Consider the following 25,862-nt stretch of genomic DNA (forward strand, 5'->3'; position numbering starts at 1 on the left):
GCAAACCAAATGTTAATCCAACGCTTTTATTATTCACAATTTAACTTCACTGTATTGAACCTCTGATTAGTTATGGCCATAAGTCAAGAAATAAACAATGATGTGAAAAACCCCCAAAGCAATAAAATCGAAGGACACTCTCTAATAAAACTAAGCAAATATAACATTAGTGATGACATGCAATTTCTGAGATCTCATAGAAAAATTGTTTCCATATATTGATAAGAAAATTACTCATCAGTGAAAACACAGGCTTAGAAATATAGTACTGAGAGTTTCAATTTGTGATGTCATCACTGATGAGGGAAAATGGTATTCTTATTACTAAAGAGAGCTGATCTCTTGGGTGTTGCTGATGGCTCCCTAACTGAGCTGAGTGTTTAACGATGCTGTACAAATAAAAAGCAGTGGGGGGGAATACGAAATATCTTTATTAAATGCCATCCTGTAAAGTATTTGATGGATGGAAGAGTCTAATGCATTTTAAATAAATGCATATCACACTATCACATATAGTGAGTCTTAAAAAATTATTACTTAGATGCACAGTCCTTGTAGTGGTAGACATGGCACTGTGAAGGAAGTCTGATTTGGAAGCTATTTTCTATTATACTTGTCAAGTGATGGAGCTGCTGTTAGTCATATTGTAATGTCCCTTCAACTTTGGTACATTCAGTGCAAAATATTTTGGGGAAGTTTTTTGTACCTTTATAAAAATAAAAGGCCCTTTTTTCCCTTGAGAGTGCTTAAAAGGATACATACTAGCATGATGCCCAAGTAAGCATGGAACATGAAAATGGAACAGGTGACGCATACAGTAGGACAGGTAGGCCCCTATATACATCTTAAAGAACACAAATCTAATGACCTATAACAAATGAACAGAACTCACTGTGTACTTTTTCCTGATATGCTGTGATTAATTGCTAGTTATTTAAAATTGTTTCCATGCATTATAAAGCATAAAGTCTGTCATTAGTAATTCATTGTATAACATTTTGTCTTCAGCCATAATTACATACATACCACTTTGCATATACATTGCCATAGACCACCTCATTGCAGATCTTTAAAGTGACCTCATACTGACCTGGTTTTTCATTTTCACTCATGTCCCATGAAAGCTGCAACCTATGGTGCACACCATGCAGGCACACATAAGCAAGAAAATGAATATTCTGTTACAACTTAGGGCTTCAATGAATGTACGTTCAGGAAATATATTTGCTTTTATTATATTATTTAACTCACACTAATTTGGAGATGGGGTCAAGTGCTGCCAGTTTGGCTTGAACCACGTTCAAATTTAAGTTTCAAGATTCTCCTGAGTCCCTGAAAAGTTAGCATGGAGTTGATCATGTACAGGCTCATCTTTGTCTTGGAACGTAACAAGTGGAAAAAAGTTTGGCAGTCAAGAACTGTTGATTGAAAGACTGTTGGCCTGTTCCCTGGGCATCAAGCTCACCCACATCCTTCCAAAAGGACTCATCACCACTCTCCAGTCCCCAAATATGGCAGAGCACGTGCTTCTGGGAGATGACAGCACTCAGTTTTACTCTAATGGAAGCATACTCTTGAAACTTCCGACGTTCAGCCGGTCTTCTACGGGGCAGCTTCTGAAATTGCCTGTCTGTTCCACACCCCACTGATGTGCTCCTGGGTCACTCAAGTCCAAAGGTGCTGGTCTCTTCAACTGCTGTCAAGAGTTTTTCATAAAGCATGGAGAAGGATGGGTACGGGGGTAGATCCAGACGGTTAAAACAAGTGTGAGCTCTGCAAACAGAGGAAGCATACGTAGTTTAGCATGCTTAGAGGAAAAGGAGATCGATCGCTTGTTCTGTGTGTGGGGGTGTGTGTATGTTAATATGCTTCTCTTTTATATGCAATTTGGTTTGTTGTCAAATTTCACACTCCTCTTGGAGAAAACTTTGAAACCATTTTGACTTCATAATTCAGAATTGAAAAAAATTCAGAATTGAATTTCTCTTAGGGAAATGGGATGTTTAAAAATATATATTTTTGCCCTGACTGGTGTGGCTCAGTTGGCTGGGCATCCACCTGCAAAGCAAAAGGTCACCATTTCATTCCTTGTCAGGGCACATGCCTGGGTTGTGAGTGATGTTTCTCACATAGATGGTTCTCTTAAAAATAAATAAATAAAATCTTTAAGAATTTTTAAAAATATATATTCTTCAACTTAAAATCCATATTACATACATATTACTATTTGATTAGTTGTGTAAGAATTACAAGCACAAGTTTTTTAAAAATACTCTTTTGATGGTTTATTTTTTTTTTTACAAACATGAATATAAGCTCCTGCAAAGTAACTCATTTTCAAAAACGACATTTGCATGGATGTCTCTCAAAAATCTACCGTTTCCAATTTTTTCATTTTACTGGGCAGGGAAGAGCACTAAGTGTCTCTGAAGACCTGCCTTATGGCGTAGACTCTTGGGAAATTCCCTGGCTGGACTTGCTTGTCAAAGTCAATACACCATTGTTACTCCTTTGAATTCTGTACTCTAATCTGTTTTCTCCTAAATCACAATGCAAAATAATGGCTAATTAAATCATCACATTAAGTATTCCTTTTTAGAAATTCCTCCCCTTTTGTCAAGACAGGGGGGAAAAATGCTTTCCTGTTATTTGCCCCTGAATCACAATAAAAAAAATAAACTGATAGTCTTCAAATAGTACATCTTATCAGGAAGCAAATCTATAATTTTTGACATGGGATAGAATGCATTTTATTATGAATGTACAACAGCTTGTCGCAGGAGCTAAACTTTGACTTAAAAATGCTCCTGAATTAATATGAAATTTTAAGAGCTATGATTATTAATGAGCTACTTTCACAAAGTCACATGTATAAATTTTTATTCTTATTCATAAATTTTACACTTATGAAATAAATATAATTATATTCCTAGATGCCATGTAGTGTGCTGTTGGGACGATCAGAGATTTGGAGTTAGACAGACTTGGGTTTGAATTGCAGCTCTATTAACCAGCTGTATGATTTGGAGTGAGTTATGAAAACTCTCTGAGACTCAATTTTCTCTCCAATAAAAAGAGAATAATATGATTTGCCTCAGAAGGATATGAGGATTAAATGAAATGACGGAAACATGTTTAATACAATGCCAGGGTCATAGTGTTTGACCAATTAATAAGAGATGCATTGTTAGCTCTAATACATATCCTTATCATCAAAAAGATTTACTCTAATTGCCTTCATTGAATTGCCAAGAGATAATCACCACTCATGGAAATTATGAGACAAAAAAGAGATAAGAAGGCAGATGTGTGGCCACAGGGCTTATTAGAAACAGGAATGTGAAGGGGCTCTGTTCGAAGGACACCAGTTTTAGGACATAACAATAGCACTGGCTCAGAGTTTACAATCTTGTTAGCACAAACCCTAGGACATATGGAGGGGAAATCATCCAATTAATATTTTCAGCCAAACACCTTTTTATGGTATAATAAACTATTTGAGAATTGCATTTAATATAATTCTTATTAATACCTTTTTACAGCATAATCTCAACTTTTTACTTTTTAAAAAATTGAACTAGCATACTAAAAGACAGTTCTATTTATCTTGTGTGAAACACTGGAATAAAAATATTAAATGAAGACTTTATCTTTGTTCTAGAGAGAGAAGAAGCAGAGAAGTGAAATATATTTTGACTATAATTATATTCCATAACATTCATTATCCCATTAGAAGAAAAGACGCTACTTCTAAATAAAATAAAAATTCTGTTCCTTTGGTTATCAACAAGGCTGTTTTGTGACCTAAATGTTCATCTCCTTTTAATTTTTTGTGATAAAATACATAGCACATAAAACTTGTCATATTAACTATTTTTACGTGCAGTTTTTTTGCATTAAGTATATTCACATTGCTCTGCAACCATCACCACAACCCATCTCTAGAACTTTCCATTTTTCCAAACTGAAATTCTGTACCCATTGACACTATGTCCCATCCTCTCCCATCCCTGCAATCGCCATCTTACTTTCTGTCTCTGTGAATTTGACCAGTCTAGTTACTTCATGTAAGTGGAATCACATAGTTTTTGTCTCTTTTAACCGGCTTATTTCATTTAGCATAACATTTTCCAGGTCCATGTTGTATCATGAGTCAGAATTTCCTTTCTTTTTAAGGCCGAATAATAGTCCATTGTATGTATATACCACAATTTGTTATTCACCCATTAATGGACATTTGGGTCATTTCCTTTTTTTGGCTATTGTAAAAAATGTTATCATGAACAGTAGTACAAATCCCCAATTTCAATTCTTTTGTATATATATTCAAAAGTGGAATTGTTAGACCATATGGTAATCCTATTTTTAATTTTTTAAGGAGCTGCCATACTGTTTTCCATAGTGGCTGCACCATTTTACATTTCCACCAGCACTGCACAAGGGCTCCAATTATTCTACATCCTCACCAACACTTATCATTATTTTTTAGTTTGATAATAGTCATCCTAATGAGTGTGAAGTCCATTTATAGTTTGAAGCTTTAGGATTTGTTATTGATTTGTATGAATACTACAAAATAAAAAGATTAACTCTTTATTTATCTCCTGCTAATCTCTTCCAGCCTGTCCACTTTTTTATTTAGTATGCATTTACAGAGCAATATTAATCTGGTTGCTATCTATTTCTGAATATATTGTCTTCCTCTCTTCAGTGTGTTGCTATGATTAGAAAGCATGTTGAAAAGGTGATCTCTATTGCTTATACCTAACAGAAGGGTTTTTGTTGTCTATTTTTTCTTTTGTAGTGCTGGTGTACCAAAGAGTATGACAGGTCAACTTTTGGAACAATTTTCAGAGTACCTCATATATAGTTGTAATCTTGAATAGGTGTGAATTCATTTTTGTGAACTGAACCTTGTTGGGTGAACTAGGAAATAAAATGACCCTAATTCTAGGTCAGCAATAATCCCTAATCAGTGTTTTATTTGCTTAGGCCAGAATATGACTGCAGGTGAAAGTATCTATCAAACCCTGGCAAAGCCTGTTCCTTCCCTCTTGACAACCAAATATTTTCCCTTAACTAAAGGTTAATTTTAGATAATCAAGAATTAACAAAATGGTCACATACATGGGAATGAAAATTCATAAACAGTAATGCTTAAAGTCCCTCATTAACTTGCACATAGTTAGAGGGAATGCCAAACATTAATTCATTGTGGTCTTGTGGTAGGCAGAGTTCTAAGACAATCTGCCATAATCCTCATCTCCAGAGTGTGGGCAGGACCTATCACTCTCTAATAACCAGTGGAGTATGGGAAAGGTGAAGATATGACGCAACTATTGTTGAAGTCCATGATGAGTTGATTTTTAACTTAATCAAAAGGGTGATTATCCTGTGTGTGCCTGACCTAATTAGGTGAGACCATTAAAAGAACATCTAGAGGACAGAGACTTGCTGCTGCTGTATCTGCAGCTGCCATGAATTCTACAGCTGCAAGAAATGGATTTTGCCTACAACCTAAGTGAGCTTGGAAGCGGGTCGTTCCCTAGTGATCCTCTAGGTAAGAATGCAGTCCAGCTGATGCCTTGATTGCAGCCTTGTGAGGAGACACTGAGCAAAAGACCCAGCTAAGCTACACCTGGACTTCTGACCCACAGACAGTGCTGTAATACTTGGGTGCTGTTTTAAACTCAGTTTGTGGTAATTTGTAATGCAGCAATAAAAACTCCTACAGGTCTCAAGGTACAGTCCAAGAAAGGTGGCAAAGGTCATAAATGTGATATAATACAATCACCACTATCAAGGGCCAGTGGGGAGATAAAGCTGGGAGTAAACAGCTGTCCTTTCATTCTCCCAGGTTTCTGAGCACAGGAACAGGAATTCTGCATATCTCATTGCAGTTTCTGTATTATCTTTGTAGATACTGTAATATCTCATCTAATAAATCCATAAGCCTGGGTACTCTTTTCTCTAAAGATTCAGTTTTCAACACAAAGGGAAGGACTGGACAACCTTACTTGATCCTCCTCAGTCATGACACAGTCACCATTACTGATCCACGATCGAAGGCAATCACTGCTTCCTAATTTACATCTGGTTATATAACATACGGTTACCGTAACAGAAATTTCCTTCTGAATAAACTGAACGGCTCCTCGAAAAATATTTCAGGAGGATGGAGAAAGTACATATTGTGAAGGGGAAACTGTGCAGAAAGATTAAATGGTTTTCCCAAGGTCAAAGCTGAGTCAGTGGCCAAATCAAGATAGGACCTCAACCTTGGGTTCCTAGGGGAAGTCCAACATTAAACTGAAAGCGGAGAGACTAATGCTCATCAGATCAGTTCTTTTGCTTGTGGAAGCCAGGCTGTTAATTTCACCTCACCCCTGATGGAGAACTGCTAGTCCTCAACATCTTATCAGATTACATATGTTTTGAGGACAGAGATTAGCAAAAAAAAGCTTCAAATGATTTTTAAAATAAATGGTTCAATCACAAGATGCAACAGCTCTGGGGAAAATGGTCCAAACTGGATCAATCCAAAAAACCCTGGGAGATACCAGGGGATTTCTAAGTGCTTAGTTCTACCTCGGGATCCCCAGAAAACAGGGATACTCAGAGTGATCAGAGTCACCAAGAAGGCTGTTCAGAATGGAGATTTTTGGCTGCACCCCCTGAGATTCTAATCCAGAAGGTTTGGGATGGGCCTAGGGTTCTGCATTTGTAATAATCACTCCAAGTGAGTCCGATGCAGGTGGTCTCCACTGTTGGAGAAGCATCAGATGGATCAGAAACAAAATACCTATGCTGGCTATCTGCACCAGCATTTTGTGTGCTTGCGAAAATTTCAAAACTCTTTATAAACAAGACAGCATTGCTAATAAGGAAATTGAGGAATAGTGCGGTTAAGTAAATTGCCCAATATTTACCATCGACTTGCTGTATGAGCCAAAAACAGGAAAAAAAAAAAAAAAACAGAAAAGAAGAAGGAAAACAAAACACAATCCTCTGAGGCTTTTCACACCCCTTCTCCCGCCCCATTCCATGTCCTAAGAAAACTCCTGCAGAAAGTAACAGGAGGGCCCTTGGACTATGTTGATATTGGCAGCAAAAGCACATCCAGTTATTCAGTGTCCACAAAAGAACATTTTTCAAATCTTTCAAAGCCAGCCACACTAAGGCTATAATGAGTTTACCTCATTTTGATCTATGTAGCCAGAACCACTCAAGGAGGGCAGGTCTGAACCCGTCTTTGGGAAATCATGCTGGCATCAGTATAAAGAAGATTTAAATGCCCCCCAGACATCTGGTCTGATTTAATAGATCTCTTAATGCTTTCTGGATTCTTCAACTGTTAACCAGGAGGTCACATTCTTACCCTGTCTTCTTTCCTATAGATAGATGAGTTAATTATCCAAATCCAGTGAGCCAGAGTATCACAATTACATCCAAATTTTCATAGACTGAGTCACTTGATTGTGTATTTTTCTCTCTGTGTGTTCTTATTTATTAATTTAGGTCCATTTTCCCAGAATTGATTTTTGGTAGCTTATAACGACTCAAAATATAAGGCAAAGAAAACATGTAATCGGGATTTTAAGTTGAGAGAGAAAAGGAGAAAGTCATGGGTCTCATTTTATCGGGTAAATGCAGTCCTAGAAACAAAATGTACTTGAATCCAATAAATCCTTTTTATTTGCATTATAATTTAGAAAGTGTTTCATCAATATCCTCTCTTTTTCAGTTGTCAGTGGTGCATAATTCTTCAGATTTCAGTTTCCTTACTCCTACTCCCCCCTCTTCATCAAGTAATTAAAAGCATTCTGGAAAATTCCTAAGGCATCTTGGAACACACCACTTTATAATGTCAAGATTTCTTTGGAAATGTAAGGGTTCCTGATCTAACTGACCTGTCAAGTTCAAATGTTACACATCTGGTTTACCACAGGCCATCGGCAGGGAAGGGGGCGGGTGTGGGGTGAGGGGAGGCTGGCAGCTCTAGTTGGCAGGGCATGCCATCCCACAGAGCAGGGCTGGCCTGGAGTTGGGCTGGGGAGGGGGCAAGGTGGGGTCTTACTCTGCTCTCCTGAGCCTCCTAATTCAGGGTCCAACGAGTGTTCAGGCAGCACCCAAGCCTGTTCACCTGTAGAACTTCTTTTATTATTTCCCCCCTTGAAGAGTCCATATTATGAAAGCTTGTCATTCCCATACAAAATGCCCTGATGAGTAAAAATTAATTTTTTAATTGTCATTATATTTCATTTACTCCTTCATTCATTGAATGAACAAATGCTGAGCACATATTGCATGCCAGTCTGGGAGATGACGATGACTAATAGTCTGGTTTCTGCCTTCAAGGAGTTTACTCTCAGGCGGCAAAATATACAGACAAGCCCTGGCTGAGGTGCTCAGTTGGTTGGAGTGCCATCCTGTACATTGAAAAGGTTGTGGTTCAGTCCCAGTCAGGGCACATACATAGGCTGTGGGTTTGTGCCCCGACCTATGGGAAGCAAGTAGTCAATGTTTCTCTCTCCCGCTCTTTCTCTCTCTATCTCTTTTTCATTGATGTTTCTCTTTCTATCACTCCCTCTCTCTTAAAACCAATAAACATATCCTTGGGTGAGGATACACACACACATACACGTGTATAATGTGTATGTATATACACATATATGTATACATACAAACGTATATACACACACACATAGATATGTATATGTACAGACGAACGTTTTTAGATATGAAGGTGGACCCTAAAAATAGAATTATGTTCCAGAGGGCAGGCTCCTTGTAGCACAGGCTTCCCCCGCTAGGTGAGTGTTCTAGGAATCCATCCGTGTCAGTGTATCAGCTGGTGGTGTTGTGAAAGAAGCCGTGTTTGGCTTTAGTCAATTTTTTTTGAAGACTCTTTCAATGAACACGTTCGCCCATTTCATGATGGGAGGTTTATGAGCACACCTGCCCGCACTGTGCTGAGTGTTTAGCAGTTTTTGTCCAAAAACGGTATGGCTCCCATGTTCACCCTTCCTATTCACCTGATCTTGCCCCAAGAGACTTTCATTGTTTCCCCAGATGAAAAAAGTCCTCGAAGGGACATGTTTTGCTGATGTGGAAGAGGTGAAACAAAAAATGGCAGAAGCACTAAGAGGCATCAAAATTAATGAGTTCAAAAACACTGTTTTGAGCAGTGGAAAAACATCTTAATAAGTGTATTACATCAAATGGAGAGTACTTTGAAGGTGACTAAAGTTTAAACATGTAAGAATACACAATTTTCTATAAATAAATTCCAGTTTATTTTGGTCTCTCCTTGTATACACACACACAAACAGGACCCCCTAAATGCAGTGCAGTCCAAGCCTCGAACACAAACAATTATAACAGAGTGAGTTCCAGTCTGCCCTTCGGAGTCTGGAAAGGCTTTAGAGAGGACACTATGCCAAGCTTTGAAGGATTTGTAGGTGGGCAGGCTTTTTCTGGATCAATAAGGAGGAGAAGGTTTCCAGCACACTGGCTGGAAGTGTGAGGAAGCAGTACAGCATCAGGAAACCTGGGAAGTACAAGGGCTTGAGTGACAGGAGCCAAGGCTGGACCTGAAGCCAGATGAGGAGGCAGAGCCGTATCAGGAAGTGACGTGTGTTCTCGCAAAGACCCTTTCCATTTATCTCACCAATGAAAGGGAGCTAGTCACTGGGTGTGGAGAGTGAAATGGCAGAGGTGCCATTAGCCGAGACAGGAAATGGGTAGGGAGTAGATGATGAATTCAGAGATTGTAATCAGCACCAGAAATCCAAAGTTACCAATTGTACCATGATGAAATTCAATTAAAGTAATCTAGTGATTATTTTGTTAGCCTAAGGAGATTTATTAACAGAAATAAAGGTATAACTTCTATTAGGACTTTTAAAATAGTCATAATTTCCCTACTATCCCCCACTAATACTTTCTTTGACTATGAGATTTAGAGCAGGAATTCCTGCTGAGACCAGTTCACAAACATTTCTGGAACCCATGATGGAATAGCACAGCCCCTGACCCTCCCCACGTGTTCAGTAATGTGAATCAATGAAAAGGAATTCTAGGGCCATTACTACTCCCACTAATTTGTCATGTACCATTTGGTGGCAATGATGCTGGTATCTGTTAACTTAAATCTATTTCCCTCTTTGGGGTCCATATGGACAGAGATCAACACATAGTAAATGTGTGATGAGTATCTAAAGGCTTGTTAGAGTCTTTAATAATTCTAGTTAGAATTAAGGTCTTATTTTAAGGTCTTATTAGGTCACTTTGGTTAAAATGCACCTGGGTCTATAAATAAAGTGTGGAATGTTCCCACAGTGGGAATCCCTGCATCCAGGAATAACTAGGAGAAGAAACTCTTCCAACTATTCAACTAAGCAGGTAACTTCTTCACCTATGGTTGGCCCTGGGCAAAGAAGAAGAGTACATATTTTAAATATAAGAAATTCAAGCCAACAGAAGAAAACCCAGTAAGGAACTGTTCCAGGATGAGAACTGGCCCTGGGCAAAGAAGAAGAGTACATACTTTTTAAATGTAAGAAATTCAAGCCAATAGAAGAAAACTCAGTAAGGAATTATTCTAGGATGAGAACTCTTGGAAATCCAAACAAAATAGAAATATTGTTTCTTGCACACCTAAAGGCTGTGAGATGCCATGCTAGCTCTGAAGGTAAGGTATTAGGAATAATAATAATAATAATAATAATAATAATGAAAATAATAATAATAATAGTTAAGTTTACTGAATGATGTGTTAGGCATCATTTCAAGCACTTTGCATGTGTTATCTCATTTACTCTTCAAAATAAGGTTGTAATATAACTCCTAGTATCTATCCCAATTGTTCAGATGAGGAGAGAGAGATACGAAACTGGCTTTGGCATATTTTGTCTGGAGTGCTGCAGTCACCTCCAGTTTAAAAGTTCAATAATTTAAGAAAAACAATACAGTATTCCCTCACGTATTGCGGGTATTACATTCTAGATCCCCCCGCGATAGGTGAAAATTCACAAAGTAGGAACCTTATATTTATTTTAGTATTTATATATATTTTAAGGCAGTATGAACCCTTCCCACACACTTAAAAACCATTCCCTGTCCCTTATTAACCTTTTCCACATTTTTATAAACATTACTTATGTTCTTAAACATATTCTACACTCTTAAACCTATGTTAACTTTAACAACATATGTATACAGTATCACAAAAATCCCACGATATAGTGAAAAATCCACAATAAATAATTAAATATAATATTTTTTAAAATCCTGTGATACAGTGAGGCTGCAATAAGTGAACCGCAATATAGAGAGGGACTATTCTATTCATGGAGGGCCAATTATGTGCTAGGACTGAGCACTGGGGACGAAGCTACATTCAGTTAGAACAGGCATTGTTCTCATAGGGCTATGTCCTAGAGGGGGCAAATAGATCATCAATAGCTAAACCAATAACTAAACACAAGGACTGAATTGGGGTAAGTCGTATGAAGGAAATAAGGCGTGACAGAATAACAGGTGCACTTGGGGCAGAAACCCAGAGGAGCTTTCTGAGCAGATCATATGTGAGCTGAGACCCTGGCGATGAGAAAGAGCCTCCAGATAAACAACGAGCAGGAAAGAGTTCAAGTATGAAGATCTGGAGTCTTGAGGCAGAATTGAGTTTGGCACGTTGAAGAACAGCGGGACAGAGGCTGGTGGCTGCAGCAGGTGGAGGGAGAGTATATATATTGGGGTTGGAGTGATAGGCCAGACAAGGCCACCCACCAGTCAGTCTTTATCAAGGAGTCTGGATTTCACTCCAAGCCACTGGAAGGTATAAGCAGGGGTGGGAGTGTTTCTGAGATTTCAGAAGATCACTCTGAGTGCGGAGTGCAGAATGAACTACAGGATGTATGAACAGAGCAGAAGTTTAGCCAGCAGGCTGCTGTAGTGGTCCAGGTGAGAGGGGCTGATGGAATGGACTAGGGTGGTGGGAAGAGATGAACCCCAACTAGTGTTTGCTCTTGAGGCGAAGGAAAGGGTTTATAACCATTCGTTAAGAGCTATAATATTTTTCACTCGCAAATATACACTTTACAATGTGACTTGTGAAACAGCTCCCAAGCACCAGTAATCATTTTGACTTGGACTATCCTATTCTCTGTTGCTCGCAGCAATTAAAATTTCTTTCATTCCATCAAATGATCACAAATTAGTTCAGTAGTTCTACTTTTTACATAAATGACTCAAGAGTCTCCTCTTAGACACAATATGTTTTAGTGATCATTTTACCCACTTCCCAAAGTAGAGATAAATCCAAATGGTACAGCACATTTAAGGACTTTAAATAAGGGACTACAACTAGACACCACTGATACATTTTTGCTAGAACACGCTGATTCAATGGTAGAATAAAGTAAAAACCTAAAATATCCTTGTTAGATTGTAAGAACTGAATGAGAGGGACGAGGGGAAAAGAATTGAGGAGGACTTTATATCAGAGATTAAAGTATGGATCCTGCTAGACATGAGGATGTTCTGCCAATTACTTCTCAGACTACAAGGCACCTCAGCTGACCAGCAGGTGGTGGGGGCTGGGGCAACCAAGGAGCCCCCAAGGGTGCTGCCTCAAGTGGGTACAGAAAAGATGGGGCACCAAGGGGTCCTCCCAGGGCCCATCTCTTGTGCCGAAACACTTTTTAATTAAAGAAAGTGATACTGTATTACAGGACTCCTCAGTTATTTTTGTATTTCCTAGCTGACGGTTCACTTTGAGAGTAGACAATGCTCTCTGCACTGAGGAGGAAAAAAACTGAATTATTGATGACATCGTAGAGCAATATTTAGTGACATGGAAAGATGTTCATGACTGGTGATATTTGGTAAACAAGAAGAGGTTACAAACAGTATGATTATATTTTTGTTTTTAAAATTATGTGTTTGTGTACAGAAATGAGTGAAAACATGCACTCTAAAATGTTTAGAGGTTATCTCAGTAGTGGATAGATATATATGCTTCTTGGCATTTTTTTGTGAATAGTTTACTTTTCATAAGAATAAAAAGCAGAGTTTCAAAAACAAACAAAAAAAAGTTGTCTTTTTCTCTTTAAACAATAACTTTATCTTTTTAAGTTCTATTCCACTAGAAAAACTGTCTCCTGGAGATACCCACTTCATAATTAACTCATGCTTCTTATTTCTTAATTTGGGTCAGCATTTCACTCATCATAGTCTCCAGACAGAGCCATTTAAAAAAATTCGGGCTTTCCCCCTTGGCCAAACCAACACGATGTTCAAAAGAACATCATAACTGAAGCTTTCCAACCCTTCTGTTATCTTACTCGGCAGGAACCTCAGAGATAAGCATATAAACTCTATACCAGGCTGGCTGAGAGGCTTTGTCCTGCATTTTCCAGGCTGGCATTTTAGCAGCCTGTTTTTCAGAATGTTTGAGAGCAACTGCCATAAAATGAATTTACTGTCTCACAAGTCCATGAGAACACCGGGGGACAGGAAATCTACAGAAATGCAAAATAGAGTGCAAACTACCCACCACGAAGAAAGCAGAGGAAGTGCAGCAATGTGTTCAGGCCATACCCCTCTATGGGGACACCCGTCTGCCTCTATCATTATTTATCATCTGGGTCTCTAGTTACTTTATTACCACAAGAGAGAAAAAGGAACCATTGATTCCACTTGTACTGGCTTCCGAGGCAACCCACACGCACATTTACACTTCTTGGCCCACATGGTGAGCGGTGCTGTATTCACTGCTACCGCAAAGGAAGACCAGGAAGTCTGAGAAAAGATGAGTCTCACATCTGCTTGCTTGAGAGGCTGAGAGGCCCTCAATCCTCCATGTTTAGAAAGACTAAGATGCCCTCCATTTGCCAGGATGGCTTGTGCTCATCCTTGAGAGCCACTGTCAGCACCCCAGGGCGCAGCCTCCCAGGCCTGACCTGAGATGATGCCAGACTCTTTTAGAGAATTCACTTTTTAAGTAAGAAGGAAATCCGTCCATTTTGTCGCCCGTGTGTACGTTACATTGGACATAAACACCATCTCGCTAATAAGTAAAAGGAATGACATGGGGTTGACCAGCTTGACACAAATCAGGTCTCCAGTCCTGCAACTTAAACCTATCAGGAAAGTGTTCTGATGGCAGGAGAAATGGTCTCAGCCACGAAGGACAATCTCTTTACACCAGGGCCAATCTTACAGATCTTTTTACACCTAATAACACCCCGCAAAAGGGTGATGAAAATGTTATCCGTGAAGAAATTCATTTCTGACAGAGGTTCTTCTTTTTCTTGTTTTTACCAAATGCACTTTTTTCTGTGGAGCACATTTGAATAGTTATAGCAGCATGGTGGCTTACAGAAGATTTAGGATAAAAGGTTAAAAAGATTAAAAAAAAAACACAACCCTACTATCCCTGAGGACTGTCCTACATATTCTCTCACTCCTCACAAACACTCCTTTAGCATACCACTCTTATTCCTCCTCTTCAGAGACGGACCTAGGCTTCTGCTTAGGATCATAGAGCTAGTGCATCATAGGGCTTAGATCAGCAGTCATGCCTGTTAAACTAGGTTATATAAGTAGACTAATGAGAAGCAGAACAGCCAAGGAACTCTTTCCTCCTATCTGACCTGAAAAGTTAGGGCTTGTTATAGATGCATGAACACGGACTGCTCTCCTGATGTGCCTCATATCATCTTTATTTGTGCTATTTTATAATCTGGGTAAAACTAAGAATCTGGCAGCAGCCTTAGGTCATAGTAAAGAAAGGAAGAAACAACAACGCCTGTTGCCCAACTGTGTGTATGCAACCATACTGAAGAACAACACTGTTTGTAATGAGTCGGCACGCGAACTTCCTGGAGCTCCTGGGGAAGTAAAAATGTAAATCCAGCCCGACCCCCAAGATTCTTCAACAATCTGTTGGTGTTACTTCTTGCTCAACCAAACCCCATATACCGTCTCCTCCCTGGCCTTTTACGGGTGAGGAAACTGGGGTCCAGAAATCAAGTGGTTTTCTATGTTCCAGAGTTAGGGGGTGGCAGAGGTGGGACTAGAACCCTGGGGTCTTCTTACTCCCAATCCTGTGCTTTTTCCAGTATGCTACTGCCTGATATATTATAGATGATGGTTACAGAAATCATAATGGCAGCCATTAGCCACTAACTGGATGCTTACTCAGGGCCACGATCAGCAATAAATGTTTTAGATGAATGATTTCATTTAATCCTCAGTATTATCAACCTACAAGGAAGATGAGGAAACCGTGCCTCAGAAGCAGTAAGCCACTTCTCGAAGACACCACTGTGGGTAAGAATGGAACTTGGATAAAACCGAGTCTCTCTGAGGCTGAACTTTCACATCTGTACCAAATTACCTCTCTCTGCTCATCAGGTTTGGTGAAAATTGCAGTGATTAAATGTGAGCAACTGATCTCATTCTTGTTAAGAGTTTGTTCCATCTGCTTTACAAAAGTAAATCCTTACAAAAACAGATTTTAAGAGAAAGGGGTGCAATCAATCTGCCCTTCCCTGCCTCCTTGATGCTAATGCCCAAGTTTTCCAAAAGGTGAATAAAAGGCCCTGCTCAGTCAGTGCAAATCTGCTTTTGAGACACAAATATGAGTTTCAGGGGAAAAAGAACACAATTCAGGCATAAGTAAAATAGAACAGTGCTTTACATAATGAAATGGCAGTCTGCCAAACTTGGGACCTCGGGTACGCCAGGTAATACTGAGGTGTTTAAGGGCAGTGCTTCCATTCACGGGTGGAGAGGCCCCCAAGGCGGCGGAGGTGGCTCGGGCCTGCCCTGGGCCGGCGCCGGTCACTGCCCTCTGCCTCTGCGTGTTCAGCACCTCTTTTCGCATGTGTTGATGCTTAGAACATAATTCTCAAACACTGGTGTTTTGCAGTTGCTAAGAAGAGTCTTGTTAACAGGTTTCTTAAAGTTTTTTGTACTTAAGGAAGCTCAGAACGGCATACATTGGGAAGATCATTTAACCTCTCCAAACTGCAGTTTTATTACTAGCAAAATGAGAGGCAACCTTAGGTCCTTTTTACCTCAAAAATTCTACATTATTGCTGCTGATCGGAGAAAGGAGTTCTAAAACCAATTCTTCTCCATTCTGCTTTTGTTCATTTGCCCCCTCCTTTTCTTTTGCTCCAGCTTGTAATCTTCATTGAACCCCAAACATTTTTTTTATTCATAAATACTACCTTATCTTTAAGGTAGTAAGGTAAGACTCTTACATATATTAGTAGCAACAGTAAAGCAACTTTTTCCACTCCATGAAAACGTGTCATCTTGTTATGAATAAGAATGCGATGCAGAGAGCATTCCCATGGAATTAAGGCATGTCTGATAGAAGCTAAAGAGGCCTACAGCACATTCGCGGGGTTGAATATTCTTTAGAAACCACAATGGTAAGTTTTGGTGAAGGGATTCTAAGTAGTTACAAATATAACCTTAAAATTAGAGTTTCCGGAAACATCTAACCATGGTATGATGACCACCGCTGCTTTGCTAAAGCTGACAAATGCTTTGGTTTTGTTGCGTTTTGTATGTTAAGATAGGTATGTGTATATGTTAACTATGACCAGGAAGATCTTTTTTTCTTCATTTAGAAAGGTATATCAGCAAATGAAATAAACTTATTCTAAGAGCTTTTCCCACTCTCCCAAACTTCTATCATAAAACAGTGATTAATATATACATAAGCTACAGGTCTTTCCTAGAACAGCGTAGTGACGGTAAAGAAATATTGTTTTTCATTTTACCTGGGAAGTGCGGTGATCTTCCCCCATTTTTCTACACAGAATCTTCTTGGGCCATTACTTCCTCGAAGAGAAGCAAATCCTTCATAGGGAATGCTGGATGTGCCTGTAACAAACTGTCAACCCGAGAGAACAGAAGGAGAAGATGAAGCCAAGAGGCTGGCTGCTAAGAAAGGCATGGCATCAGTCACAAGCAGAGCTCTGGGAAGAGCAGCATGCTGCTCGCTGCTGGGAAAGCTTGGAAGGCACATCTTTATAGTCATGGAATAACCATAACATGAGAACTCTGACAAAAAACCCGGGAAGGACAGTGTGCTATAAAGACAAAGGGGATGTGGAGGTTTGAGAAGATAAAGCATCTTGTACAACTAACCAGCTCAGAAGCTTAAACCAGTTACAGGTCCCACTATAGGTTAATAAGTAGGTATATCAATTAATCTAAGTCTAGTTAGCAACAGTCCCTGATCAACCCATGGTGAATTAAGAAAAAAAAAAAAAAAGGCAATGAAAGAAAAAAAAAGAAAATTCTGGGCCTGAAAATTTGAGGGCCAGATCCTTGATCCAAAGAAGCTAAGACCCAGTCTACTTGTAAGGCTCTGAGCATCCAGAAGTCTTCCTAATGTCTGATATTTTTTTAGCTGCAACCAATCAGAAATTTCCCTGTGTAACTACAAATACCAGAAGAAAATGAGTGAGTTTTTCCAGTGTTCTTGAACCTCATTGTTACCTCTAATTTGTTGAAAGTTAGATGGAGAAAAAGAAAGGACTCTTTATCAAGGAACTGGGTCACTTCTTAAGGGATGAATGAAGATCATCTGTTGCTAAGGATGCTGGCCTGCAGAGCACCCTGGGACCTCTTTCTGAAAGGGCCAAACTGCCCTGAAGGCAGATGTTGTTCCTGGGATTCTTGGACTGGAGTTGGTACTTCCTCACAACCCTAATGAAATACTTGGACTTGGTTGGGGAAGATCTGCATAGTGATGGAGCCAAAGAATCGTGCAATCTGAAGAGTCTAGAAACAGTATATCTTACAATTGCATATAAACATGAAGTGTATTTATTGGGTATCTTAGCAATTATTAACACATGCAATTCCAACAATAATTATATTAATGCATTAAAAAGATTAACTAATGGCATCTTACCTGTAACAACCTTAGTCGCTGTTCATTGTTGAATCTTTCCACTGCAGCCCAGAACCACCGAATTACAATGTGATTGTCATGATAGCCTATCGAACAAATCACAAAGCCTGTATTACTTTGACTTTTCTATCTTAAGCCACCATGGCACATTGACAAAAGACACCCAGACATATATAATCATCTTGGATTCTTTAAAGGTTGTTTCTAATTTCAGACTAACAAATAACACTGTAAACACGATTGTATGAGTGCAGAAAATCAATTAAAAACAACACTAAGTGAAACTAAGAGGCCTCTGTTTCCTTTTAGCGGTCACAAAATAAAGCTAGTGGAGGGAAGAACAGCAAATGAGTTATTTTAACCATATCACTTCTGAAAAGTATAATTGCTGTTATTGGAAATGCTGACTCTTTTGGTCACTCATTTAAGAGATAATTTTTGTATATCACTATGCCAAGCACTGCACTAAGCTTGGGGGTACAGGGGCAAAGAAAACAGACCTCACAGGGCTTCTGGTAAGAGAGAGATACACATTAATCAAATAATTATATAAATTAATACATAATGGCAAACTATTTTAAACCTCTAATAATGTTCATATTTTTAAATCAAAATTCTTATTAATAAAAACGTGAAAGCAATCTTACTACTTTAATTTCTTCAACTAATAAATCCCAAATAATCATCAACTTAAACATTACTTTTATTTCATACTAAGTAGAATTTAGTAAAATGTTAAAAGTATCATCCCATTAGTGGATTAAGGAAGTAGTTGTGGATTCTAAACCTTTCAATAAGGAAAAATTAAGTTCACCACGAAGGCTAACAGAGATTAAGGTCCAGTTAGTGGTTCAAACCAATTAACTGACCTAGTCAATGTGCATAAAGCTACTCTAATTCTGAGTTAAAAGAAGTAAGCCCCAAACAGAAGTGGGTAGAACTACTTTAATTTGAATTTTTCCTCACATGTTTCAGCTGTGGTAGGATTTGGGGGGAATCCTTCCCTACTGTTTACCATCAGATCCGTTAGGCTCAGTGACCTTTGGAGAAGAAAGGGATCCAGTTGGAGGATGAATAAAACTAGACTGGGTTCCACGTCCTCCCTTTGGCACAGACTAGCTATTTGGTGTTGAGCAAATAGCTTTCTCATCTATAAAATAGTCCATTGGCTCTTTATGGCTTTAAAATTTTCTGACCTTATGAATCAACACTTTGCTGCCTCTCCTCTACTCTTTGTGTCAAATCTTTTGGAGAAGGAGGAGCAGAAGTGTCTCATTGTCGCCTCTATAAACAGCTGCCTCATGGACATATGGCAAGTGGCTGAGAGCCACCTCCTTTCTCAGTGCCAACTAGTTGGGTTAGCAAGCATGACAGCTGGGTGTCTTGTCCTTTTCCTGCCTCTGCCCCCTGGCATTCTCCTCCCAAGGACTTCATTTGATAAGATTTACAATAATTATAGAAATAGAAGCTTGTTAGTCATATACTGTGAATAAAAGTTGATGCTGTGTAAATACAAAAATGGCGGATTCGATTAATGGCATTGGTATTAGACCCACCTAGGGTGGGGGAAATGAGCTAATAATATTTATGGTAAGATGTAAGTTATGTAGCATGCTGGAGAAATTGTGTTCTAGTTAGTGAAAGTAATTTGGTTAACCAAGTTATAATAACCAAGGCCACATATGGATTACGTACATTGGGCCAACTGGAAACTGCAACTTAATATTGCCTTTCAGAGAAAATGGGAGAGCAAAAACAGCCCACAGCTACAGTGAGGAGCTGGGAGAGCCAAGCACAGACACAAACAAAAGCAACATAGCAAATGTTGTTATTTTTTACTGCAAACTTTTAAAATTGTTTTCTTCAAATCTCTGTTTCAATTTACAGATAACTGGAGAACTGATCAGCATTCAGTTTATTCTGCTAAGTGATTAATTCAATGATTTAATGTTTGTATTTCTGACTCTCCAAGTTTAGAACTATTGCTAACCTCTTACATCCAGAGTTCAAAAACTGAAACCAAAACCAAAACCTAAACAAAAACACCTGTTATTTGTCACCGCTCTCTAAGGACTTTATAACACTGCAATAAATTTCAGAAAATGTATTCTTCTTTTTGTAAGATTATTAGATAAAACTTTAACTCTGGGTTACTATCAGGTCCCTGACAAAATATATTGATTCAGCAATTCAATTTAAATGGCTTTGGTTCCAACTACTAATTGAGAATCTGTACTGATCTATACACATGCCATTTCTAAAGCTTCCCAACTGGTGAAAGGCCATATAGCGCAGTTTTTAACAGCAGCTTCCGTTTCAGCTGAACTTAATGCTTGAATGTAGAAGGGTTTGTTCAACAAACGTAAATTTTGAGAAACACGTCTTATTCCATTCATGTGTTTCAACAGTGAATTAAGAAAAACTGTTTGCTTATTAGGACGCGCAGAGGGTGTGCCTCTTCCAGTTTTAGAATGAAGGTAGAGTATAGGTGGAGTTTGAATTCCCTGGAGCTTTACTATCAACACCATAAAACAATTAATTAGTGTTCTGATGGTCACATTTCTTCACCAACAATTAAGCATTATGACATCCTTAGATTGTGTGTAAACAGTCCTTCCTCCACTTGACAGATGAGGTAACTAGGAAAAGAAGGGAATGTACCTTGCCCAAGGTCTCAAAGGAGACTGCATCAGACCTATGATTAGAGGGCAACTGTTATTGCCTGTCCTGGATTCAGACCAGCATGCTGAACCATCTGCCTCCCTTTAAGTTCAAACTTAAAACCCAGCCCTCTACGAATCAAATTTCACCTCCTCTGTATTCTGTGTTGTTTCTCCAATCACTGAGGTCTATTTCCGCCGTGCCTGCGATGACCAGTTCTAGTTCTCTCGCATCGAAAACAGATACCAGCCTGGCATCCACCACCTATGGAATAAAGAGAATACAGGGCATGGCTTGAGGGCCTGGATAAATCTCAGCTCTCATTAAGCCTCATCAGAAAAGGAGGGCAGCAGAACTTTGGGGAATACTATGCCTACGCTCTGTGTAGGCACTTTAAAAACTCCCAAGTTCTCTATAAGTGTAAGATATTTTTAGTACAAGATTGATGAGATTTCTCTCAACAGAATTTTTATTTTGTAATTGAGCACTGATTCATCCAGGTTGTTTTTCTCTTTTGAAAAAGATATAGTGCTCCTACAGAAGAAGACACATGGAATACTTGTAACAACTATTCAGACCTTCAGATACCATTTCACATACCAAGCAGGAAATGTGATGATCCATATCTGAGCATGAGTAAGACACATGACTTAAATGTGATCAGTAATCATTAAACTGTCAAGTGCTATTTGAAATCAGGCCATTTTAGTCCAATAACCTCTGACAATAGGGCATTAAGATTTTTGTGTGTCTTCTTGAAACATACAGGAAAAAATTACTGGAGTTTTTAAAAGGAAAGAGCACCAGTAAAAGCAGCAAAAGAAAAATGGTATTAGAGCACATATACCAACTACGGTAAAATGGACTGTGGTATCAGTGATCAGCCTGCAGAACCACAGCCCCGCGGATGCTCTTTACCTCATAGAAGCCACGCACTAAGCTCTCCGTTTGCTGGACGACGCCTCTCTCAATCCTCCACTTCACCATCCTCTCGATGTACTCTTTTTTGTTCTTCTCTGTGACTGGGATATTGGCACCCCCTGGTTTTAATTCTCGTTCGGTAATCTGGGATTAAAAAAACAAAAGGACTGACAATAAAGCGATCCCCTCGGGGCTGTAAGAACGCTGCTACTACAGGGAGGTCGTAAGGAGCCAGCACAGAGCCCATGCACACACTGAAGTTCCATACAAACCGGGCAGTGAGCTAATCTCGGTGGTTAAAACATATATATTGCAAGTGCTGAAGGTTAAGTTTTTAAAATTCTGACTACACAGATAAATGTTTTCAATGACAACAAAGTGGCTTCAGACATTGGCCTACTTCTGACACAAACATATTTTCACAAATTCCTTTAGGGTTCAGAATCAACCACATATAGAAAGCCTTTATTTAAGTACAGATTTACTTTAAGGAAACCGAATTACATTCAAGTGAATGTTAAATTGATAACTTCTTTTCCAAAACATGGAACCCAGTAAAGCAGCCAAATATTAATGTCTAAATAAGCATATTGCTTACAAACAGTATATAATTTCTGAAAGAAATCTTTTATGTAATCCTCCCATCAGCTTTGTAAAAAATCAACATGCTTTCAAACCTTCACTAAAATATTGTTTACTTTCCCTCAGCTTCAAAACAATCAATTTCAGTTCTGAAATATGAATGAGAGTTAAATACAGATGCCATTAAGTAATTTAATATTCAATTATAGGGCAGAACGGACTTTTAAAAACTGTATTTTATACAAGGCACATTCTAATGTCTTATGTGGATATTTTAGTTGGAAATAAAAGGATTGCTTCACCAACTAATAGCCTTCAATGACCATACCTAGTCACCAGTTATTCACATACACAGACCTGTCCAAAAACTTCTTCATTCACAGTGAATGTGAGGTCCAGGATATCATGGATATCATTGTCTTTCATCCACTGTAGACTCTGGTGGAATTCTTCATCAAGGTATTCTAAGTCACTCAGGTCACACAGACTAAGATGACAAACAGACAGAAATAAATATGTGGGCATGACTAACAGTGAAAATCCAGAGTCATGAGGAAATAAACAAAGAGTTAAGAAAAGAATAAGGTCACCTAAATAGACACTGATTTCTAAAATGCTCTTAGTCAAATTCAGTAACCAAATCAGTGAAATTCTAGTTCAGAATTTGGTATAAAATTTAAAAATCCTGGGTATTTATAAAATGCCTCAGGAATCACTCAACTTGTCCTTTATTCCAGAGACACAGAACTGGAGGTGCAAAGAGTGACAGTAATTGGCACAGTCACCCACAATTAATGCTGGAGCAGGACCTGGAACCTGGATTGAGAACTTGCATCGAGTATTCTTTTGGTTATGTTATACTATCTTAAAGTATTGTTCTTCTAATTAGAAATTCTTTGCATGTTTCTGTACCATACTTCAACCCCCCCAAAGAAAAGATATGATCCACATTCACATATATCCCCCTTTTCTTCATGATTCTCACTTTTTTCATGATTCTGAAAACATCAAGCCACAGAATCTCTCTACAATTATAATGGTTTTCTATATTCCTCTCTTTTTTTTTTTCTTGCTGAGAGAGTATCTACATGAGATGGAGTTACTATAAGGTAAATGTAAGATGGTAATATTCTATTTGCTTTAGTTGTTTTGAAATTTCCTCTGATCATCCAATTTCAAAAGTCATTTTGTTTGGTTCGGTCTAAATATTTAGTAGGCATCAAGTATGTGCCAGATATCTTAACAGCTACTTCATAAACACTAATTGCCCTGAGGGAGATAATGGTCTAGTTGGGGAGACAGGCACACAAATTGATAAGTTAATATAAGGTGATTAGTAATAGCCTAGGGTCAGTAACACTTATAATTTGTGCAATTTTTAATAGGTACATTACACTCCAATTAGAAAAAATAAGATAGATACAGAGAGCTCTCACAACAAACATGAAGGACATTTACTTTGACCTAGAGATTCAGGAAAAGCTTTTTGGGGTAGGTAATACCTATATTAAATTTTGCAGGATGTTTAAAAGCTAGAGAAGTAAAGGGGAATAGATGAAAAGGAGGAGAAGGAGAAGGACTAAGGAGAAAAGCAGAACAACAGGAACAAATCACAAAGGCATGGAGTATGCAGAATACTCCAAGCATATGGGCAGGACCAGAGAGTTAACCACAAGAGAGTGTCCAGAAAATGAGATTGGGAGCTGGGAGCAGGCCATTCTATGCAGCTTGGTGACTAAGAATTACTGAAAGGTTTTAAGGTAGGAAATAACAAGATCAGATGTGAGATACGACCTTACATTGTTTCTCTGGAGGTCACGGTGTATAGGATTACTTAGAATGAGGGGAGGTATGGTTATCATTAAAAGGTAGAGGCCAATGAATAGACCGCCACAGTAATATGGAAAAAAATAAGGTAAGGGTTTTAATTAGGACACCGTTATTAAGGGTGGAGAGAAGAAGATGAATTTTAAAATTATTTAGGAGGCAAACGTGGAAATTAGTAAATGGGTCTTTTGGGGGATATAAGGGAAGATATGTAAAATAGGGATGGCAAACTCATGTTGCAAGCCAACTTCGATTAATTGTCAGTCTTGAGGGCTATAGGTTGAAAAAATTCCTGAGGCTGCCGCAAGTTCAGCAGGAAACAGTACCATAAACCATTTGTGAGCTATGTCATGGGGGTGGAGTGCAAGGTGGGGAAGACCAGGCCGTGTGTTTTGTATTTGCCATTCCTGTTTGAGGGTGATTCCCAATTTCTGACCAGGGTGACTCGGGAATACTGGGACCAGGAACTCTAACCGGGCACATGGAAAAAGGCACATTTTAGGTCAGGGGAAATTGATGAGTTTTGTTTTAACAGTGTTGATTTTGAGGTGCCTGTGAGATATTCAGTGGAATGCTGACCATTTGAGCGTACATCTCAAGGGAGATCAAAACTGGGAGTGCAGATCTGAGTCAGTAGGAGAGGAAGCAGGTGAAGAGATTGCCCCATGAGAACACATAGAACGAGAAAAGAAGGGGGAGAAGGATGGAAGCTTCAGGGATGCTGACGTTTCAGGGAAAACCAGAGAAGCCCACAAGGGAGACACAAAAGCAAAGGAGAACAGGGACAGGCCAGTGCCATGGAGGTAAGACTCAGGTACACGGGTGGGGACCGGGGTGTTCAACAGGGTCAAAAGCAGCAGGTGGTCCATTGGGACCTAAAAAATATTCTTTAAAAGCTTCCATAGGTTACTGGTGGAGGGAAGCCTGGCACAGTGTGTTGAGGGTGTGTCAACCGTTGGTACAGACTACTCCTACAGGAAGCTTACGTGAGAAGATGAGAGATAAGGCAATGCAATGGGAAGATACAAAATGAGCCCGGGGAACCACAGAAGAAGATGCCCAGTTGCGCAGGGCTTCATCTGCCCCAATGCCTTCAGAGGGGAAGATGGCAAAAGTCTTCCTACTGACCCTCTCGAGAGTCCACTAGAAACACCTTATTTTACAGAAAGCAGGTAGTACATGGCCTCGCTTAGGGAATGAGCTACACAGAACCAAATGCTTTTTCATGGCACGTCTGAGCCACTACCCCCATAGACAGTTGCCTTCTCCTGTTCGGCCTTGCCAATCACTACTGGTTATAGAACAGAAATGGTTTGCATTATATTTTACAATAATTGTAACTGTTCATTGTGATAACAATGAAGAAAAGTTCTGTGAATGCTAGTTGTTCACCTGCCATCGTAAATTACTGTCTTGCATATAGGGAGGTCTCAAGAAAAAGATAGGATTGCCCTCCTCTAAAAAACAAAATAAGACAAAAACAAAAGAAAGGAGAATGAAAATGTGAACTAAGATTAAGCAGTTGAACATTTGCATAAGGCAAAATATAAAGTGTGTCTCATAACAGATAGGGGGCTATGAGTCATCCAGATTAACCCACAACTATTCAATTAATAATGGACATTAATACCACAGGAATTCCAGTGTTATATTTGAAGCACAGTTGTTTTTAAGAAACATGTGTTGCAACACATGAGAATAAGTTATTTGAAGTACAGCAAAACTAAGACATTGGGAGCAAGACAGAAATAAAGGATCAGAAGCAGGAAAAACACAGTAATTATATTTGAAACTGCATTGGTTTCAGACATCTAAACCACTATTAAGTTTAATAACAAGAGATTTGAGATAGTAAGTAGATAAACAACATTGACCCCTTCCAATAAAGCAAGTGCTGCGCTCTTCCATGCTAATTACACAAGCAATA

At 38.9% G+C, this 25,862-nt stretch overlaps 1 protein-coding gene across 1 annotated transcript in view; it reads right to left on the minus strand.

Annotated features, from left to right (window-relative positions):
* Positions 1-415: 415 nt before the first annotated feature.
* HECW2 (HECT, C2 and WW domain containing E3 ubiquitin protein ligase 2) overlaps positions 416-25,862 on the minus strand; it is a 217,615-nt gene continuing 192,168 nt past the window's right edge. Inside the window, exons 23-28 of the mRNA XM_090282068.1 lie at positions 22,466-22,595; positions 21,524-21,670; positions 20,755-20,869; positions 17,945-18,030; positions 16,803-16,915; positions 416-1,773 (exon numbers count right to left, since the gene is read on the minus strand). Coding sequence (XP_090138194.1) covers positions 1,662-1,773; positions 16,803-16,915; positions 17,945-18,030; positions 20,755-20,869; positions 21,524-21,670; positions 22,466-22,595 — 703 coding nt within the window. The 3' untranslated portion in view covers positions 416-1,661. The remainder of the gene's footprint in view (positions 1,774-16,802; positions 16,916-17,944; positions 18,031-20,754; positions 20,870-21,523; positions 21,671-22,465; positions 22,596-25,862) is intronic.

The sequence above is a fragment of the Furipterus horrens genome, unplaced genomic scaffold (assembly GCF_987537825.1).
Source record: "Furipterus horrens unplaced genomic scaffold, mFurHor1.1.pri manual_scaffold_1, whole genome shotgun sequence".
Taxonomy (NCBI): domain Eukaryota; kingdom Metazoa; phylum Chordata; class Mammalia; order Chiroptera; family Furipteridae; genus Furipterus; species Furipterus horrens.